The 4,526-nt window shown below is 49.2% G+C and overlaps 1 protein-coding gene and 1 pseudogene across 1 annotated transcript; one reads left to right on the plus strand and one right to left on the minus strand.

Annotated features, from left to right (window-relative positions):
• Nucleotides 1-839: 839 nt before the first annotated feature.
• LOC125511472 (LOW protein: PPR containing protein) lies at nucleotides 840-4,074 on the plus strand. The gene is made up of 4 exons (XM_048676861.2): nucleotides 840-1,240; nucleotides 1,338-2,441; nucleotides 2,554-2,766; nucleotides 2,869-4,074. Exons 1-3 carry the CDS (start codon nucleotides 866-868, stop codon nucleotides 2,581-2,583), a joined length of 1,509 nt encoding a protein of 502 aa, XP_048532818.2. The 5' UTR covers nucleotides 840-865; the 3' UTR covers nucleotides 2,584-2,766; nucleotides 2,869-4,074.
• Nucleotides 3,348-4,526, minus strand: LOC125511473 (BTB/POZ and MATH domain-containing protein 2 pseudogene; annotated as a pseudogene).

Consider the following 4,526-nt stretch of genomic DNA (forward strand, 5'->3'; position numbering starts at 1 on the left):
TGCCCCCTCCCCCCCCCCCCCCCCCAGTCTTTGATCAATTCCTGAAGAAAAATTATTTAGGAAGGCTTGGATTAGACTTTTTTTTAGCATTTGCCCTCCCAAACACTGAAGATTTTTGTTTCGCCTCCCCAATGATCTTCAGCTAGCTCCGCCACTGATTCTAGTAGAAGAAAACCGCAACGCCATTATCCGTCCCATTGATTTTCCTAAGTTGGATTACGCCTTGACCTCATGTGAAAAACCTTTCAGGGTGGACCAATTTCGAAGGATCTCAAAGGAATCCTAGGAAGAAGGATAAATACACTTGACCTTTTTCGGTCGTGTGCTAAAAGAGGGAGGGAAGCTCAATGCCAAATGGTATAATCACACTTTTTCATGTCCACACCTTCTGTATTTGAGACGAATATATTTAGTTCTTCATCCATGGATCGAGCTTTTTTAAGTGATGTCGAACCCACATAGATATTGTGTGAGGTTACATCTCTTAGCGAACTATGACAGTGAATCCTCATATTTTCCACCTGACAAACATCTGACTTTTAAGATGGAGTTTCTTTGTTGTCATGATCCATGTATTCCAGTTGATAATACGATGTTCGTTATACCCAAAATATGATGGTTTTCGTTTGCATGTACTTGCTCCATAAAGAAATATAAGAGCGCTTAAATCACTACTTTAGTGACCTACGGAGGGAGTACAAGTTTTGTTTGCGGTCAGCCACAACAGCTTGTAGCTCTGTCCAAATCGGAGATTTATGTAGTTTTGCTGGAAATTTTAGAGAAAAGTCGAGTTTCTACATAAAAAAATTCTGGGGAAAAATTGGGGTTCCAAACAGTTGAAGCCATCCAACGGTAATGGGATGGGATGGGAGCAGTTTCGCTCAGTTGCTTTGCCGCCTGCCGCTCGGCACCTTATCTCCTCCGTCTCGCGCCACTCCACGGCACCATGCACTCGCCGGCGCGCTGCGCCGCCACTACCGCCACCGCGTCCCCGCCTCTGCGCGCGCCGTTCGTCGCCATGGCCCAGCGCGGCCGCAGGCCGCCCTCGTCCGCGCCCCCCGAGGCCGAGCAGCCGGACGAGGCGCTCGCCCGCATCCTCCGCAGGGAGGCCGCCGTCTCCGGCGTCCCCCGCAAGGCCGCCGCGGGCACCAGCCAGCACTCCACCCGCCTCTGGCCCCGCGCCGTCCTCGAGGCCCTCGACTCCGCCGTCGCCTCCTCCCGCTGGGAGTCCGCCCTCGAGGTCCGCTCCCCCCTCAACCCCTTTCTCTCCGATGGTCCTGCCGCTGCACGCTACCTGTTCGACTGTTGCTCATCACGTAAGGATTGCTGTTTCTCAGATCTTCGAGCTGCTGCGGAAGCAGCGGTGGTACGAGCCGAGGACGCAGACCTACGCCAGGCTGCTGATGATGCTCGGCAGGTGCCGGCAGCCCGGCCCAGCCACGGCCCTCTTCAAGGTGATGCTCTCGGAGAAGCAGCTCGCGCCGACGGTGGACGTGTACACGGCGCTCGTTGGCGCCTACGGCTACAGCGGCCTGCTGGACGAGGCGATGGCCACGGTCGGTCTGATGAAAGGCGCTGATACAGACTGCAAGCCGGACGAGTACACCTTCTCCGTCCTCATCAACTGCTGTTGTAAGTCGCGCCGCTTCGACCTGATCCCCACCGTCCTCGACGAGATGTCTTATCTGGGGATTGGATGCAACGTTGTCATCCACAATGGGATAATTGATGGATACGGCAAGGCCGGCATGCTAGAGGAGATGGACGATGCGCTGTCCAACATGCTTCAAGACGGGGACAATGTGCCGGACATATACACGATGAACTCCATCATCTGGGCTTATGGCAACCGTGGCAGGGTGGATGACATGGAGAAGTGGTACGATGAGTTTCAGTTGATGGGCGTTGAGCCAGATACGCGGACGTTCAATATCATGATGAAGTCTTATGGCAAGGCTAACATGCCTGACAAAATGTTGTCGATCCTGAAATACATGAAGCGGCGTTTCTTCTCACCCTCTGCTGCTACATTCAACATAATCATAGATTGTTTTGGAAGGGCTGGCAACATTGAGAAGATGGAGTACTATTTCAGGCTGATGAAAATTCAGGGTGTCAAACCCAACCCCATCACATACTGCTCCCTGGTTAATGGATACAGTAAAGCTGGGCTCCTTGATATGGTTCCTGCAATTATTCGACAGACGGAGAACACCGATGTCGCCTTAGATACTCCTTTTTTCAACTGTGTTATCAGTGCATACGCCAAGTCTGGAGATATCGAAATAATGGAGGAAATGCTAGTGCTAATGAAGGAAAAGAAATGTAAGCCAGACAAGGTAATTTATACCACCATGATTCAGGCATATATGGCGCATGGGATGGATGAAGCCGCTAAGTTGTTAGAAACAGAAATGGAAAGATTTAACAACAAATTACTGGTAAGTGCTTCGCTATACCTTAGGGAGCTTTTTTCTTTGTTTTTGATTTATGCCTGCAATAAGCTACCAATTATCCATGGTATTCACTGGTTATCTTTGTTTTTTGAACCAGGGACCAGTTCCTGTGGTTGATTACAAGTAAACTGCGGCCATCGTTTTTTAGGGGACAGAGCAGTAAGATTTGTGTAATACGAGATTGGGGAAAGAGAGCATGTATGAGAGGGCCTTCGGAGAATATGGTTATAAATCCACAGAGCATGGCCATAATGACCAGTAGTTCCGTCAACACCAGACTAAGCGTTCCCAGTTCAATGCCAATGACAGGGTAACTAGAAGTTCAAGGTTTTCTGTTAAATTGTATCTTGAGCTGTACTATATTTAGCTGAGCTGAAGTAGATGAATCTAACTTTTGCTCTTTCCATCCCAGCAATAATGAACAATGTGGAATGGAAAAGCAGCTGTGGCCTGTTGTGTCCAAAACAGGAGTCCCACACGGCCTAAATGTGCAAAGCCATTTAAACGTTCATCTGATCTGACTGAGTGCACAAGTACAACCCCAGACAGAGGCAACTTGGGATATCCAGAAGTGGAAGGCACTGTGGTACAGCAGATAAGGTCGGGTTCAGAGCTCCAGCCCATTATATATCCATATCAGCATGTAAACCTAGTGCCCTTTGGTTCTGCATGAAAATTCACTGCCAAAATAAGGGATATAGAGAACAGGTCAAAAAGAAACAAACAACCATGTGAATTTACTTAAAACTTTTAGCGCTATTGTCAGAGCACAAACTACACATTTTCGAAGAGAAGTTCAGTTTTGCAATGGACACGCCAATACACATGACAATAATTGATACAGTACAACTTGAACTCCAAACTTCAAACAAAAAGCCAGAGCCTGACTGCTCATACTCCTGACGGTGGCGCAACCTTCTCTAAAATGTCCATAATCCACGGGCAGCTTGCTGTGAGGTGCTTGAATCCATCAGCCTCCTTGACAGCTCGAAGCACCTCCTGTGAAGAAAGGTATCTGAGACAAGCATTCTTGAGTTGCGCGGCGTGGTGCTGCTCCGCTAAAGCAAGGGTGGTTGCAACTGTTTGCACATCAATTTTCTGGCATAGCTTCCCTTGACACATAGCCTTTAGCCTCTCTAGTCCATACCGATCTGCGGCAACCAACAGGTGCTGCAATTCCACATTCTGATCCTGATCCAAGTCACTTGGCAGAGAATCTGTGTATATGAAGTGAAGAAGTGCCTCGAAGACAGAAGGCTCCATGTCATCGATCTTGATGCACTTCATGGTGGACTCCTTCATTGGACCAAAGAGCTCAGCCTTGAAAACCGAGGATCGTGCAGCTAACACGCATCTATGTGCAGTGAAGAGTTGACCGCCGACACTGAATGTCACATCCACACCTAGCCCATCCTTCAACATGTTAGCAAAGTGTGTGTGCAGGTCTGACTGTGGAACTGAGACTTCAGTTGTGCTTAAATCTTCCGTGCGAGGCTCTTTTATGACGGTCAAAACACACCTGATGGTGAAGCAGTCATCATCACGGAGTAGCAATTCCTTGAGCTCGCACTTGTCGGTAAACCTGGGCCAGCCCCGTATAGTACCTACCGACCGAAAGGTATGTGTTCCGCCCTCTAGATTAGTAGTAATTTTTCCATCTTTCCCCAGTAAGCTGAAAGTGTACCTCACCTTCACAGCCGTTGTTGCTCCACTGCAGAAACACAAGAAGACTGACATGTAGGCGGCTTTGTCCTCCTCCTCCCATCCATCAGGGTAGATCCTGATGTCCCAGCCATAGCTGCCGACGCTGAATGTGCTCGAGCTAACGAACTTGCCGACTCCCATGCCCTCGAGCAGCGAGTACCTCGTCACCTCGAAGTTGTGGGCGGCGGTGGCGCACTCCGTCAGGCACCTCGACGATGTCTCGGGTATGGGCTTGCTAACTGAAGAAGTTGAATTGTTGTTACCCATGGCGCAGAGAGGAATGGTTTGGAACCTACAAGCTTTCCAGGTGCTGGCTGTAACCTGAATTATTATATGTACGTGAGTAGATAATTGATGTGCACCCAT

This window comes from Triticum urartu, chromosome 5A (genome assembly GCF_056163025.1).
Source record: "Triticum urartu cultivar PI428250 chromosome 5A, HENAU_Tu73, whole genome shotgun sequence".
Lineage (NCBI taxonomy): Eukaryota > Viridiplantae > Streptophyta > Magnoliopsida > Poales > Poaceae > Triticum > Triticum urartu.

Excerpts from the sequence above, each read along its gene's own strand:
- LOC125511472 (XM_048676861.2), top strand. The coding sequence starts at position 866 with ATGGGAGCAGTTTCGCTCAGTTGCTTTGCCGCCTGCCGCTCGGCACCT. Across the intron at positions 1,241-1,337 it reads GCTGGGAGTCCGCCCTCGAG|ATCTTCGAGCTGCTGCGGAA; the intron begins GTCCGCTCCCCC and ends GCTGTTTCTCAG. Across the intron at positions 2,442-2,553 it reads GATTTAACAACAAATTACTG|GGACCAGTTCCTGTGGTTGA; the intron begins GTAAGTGCTTCG and ends TTTTTGAACCAG.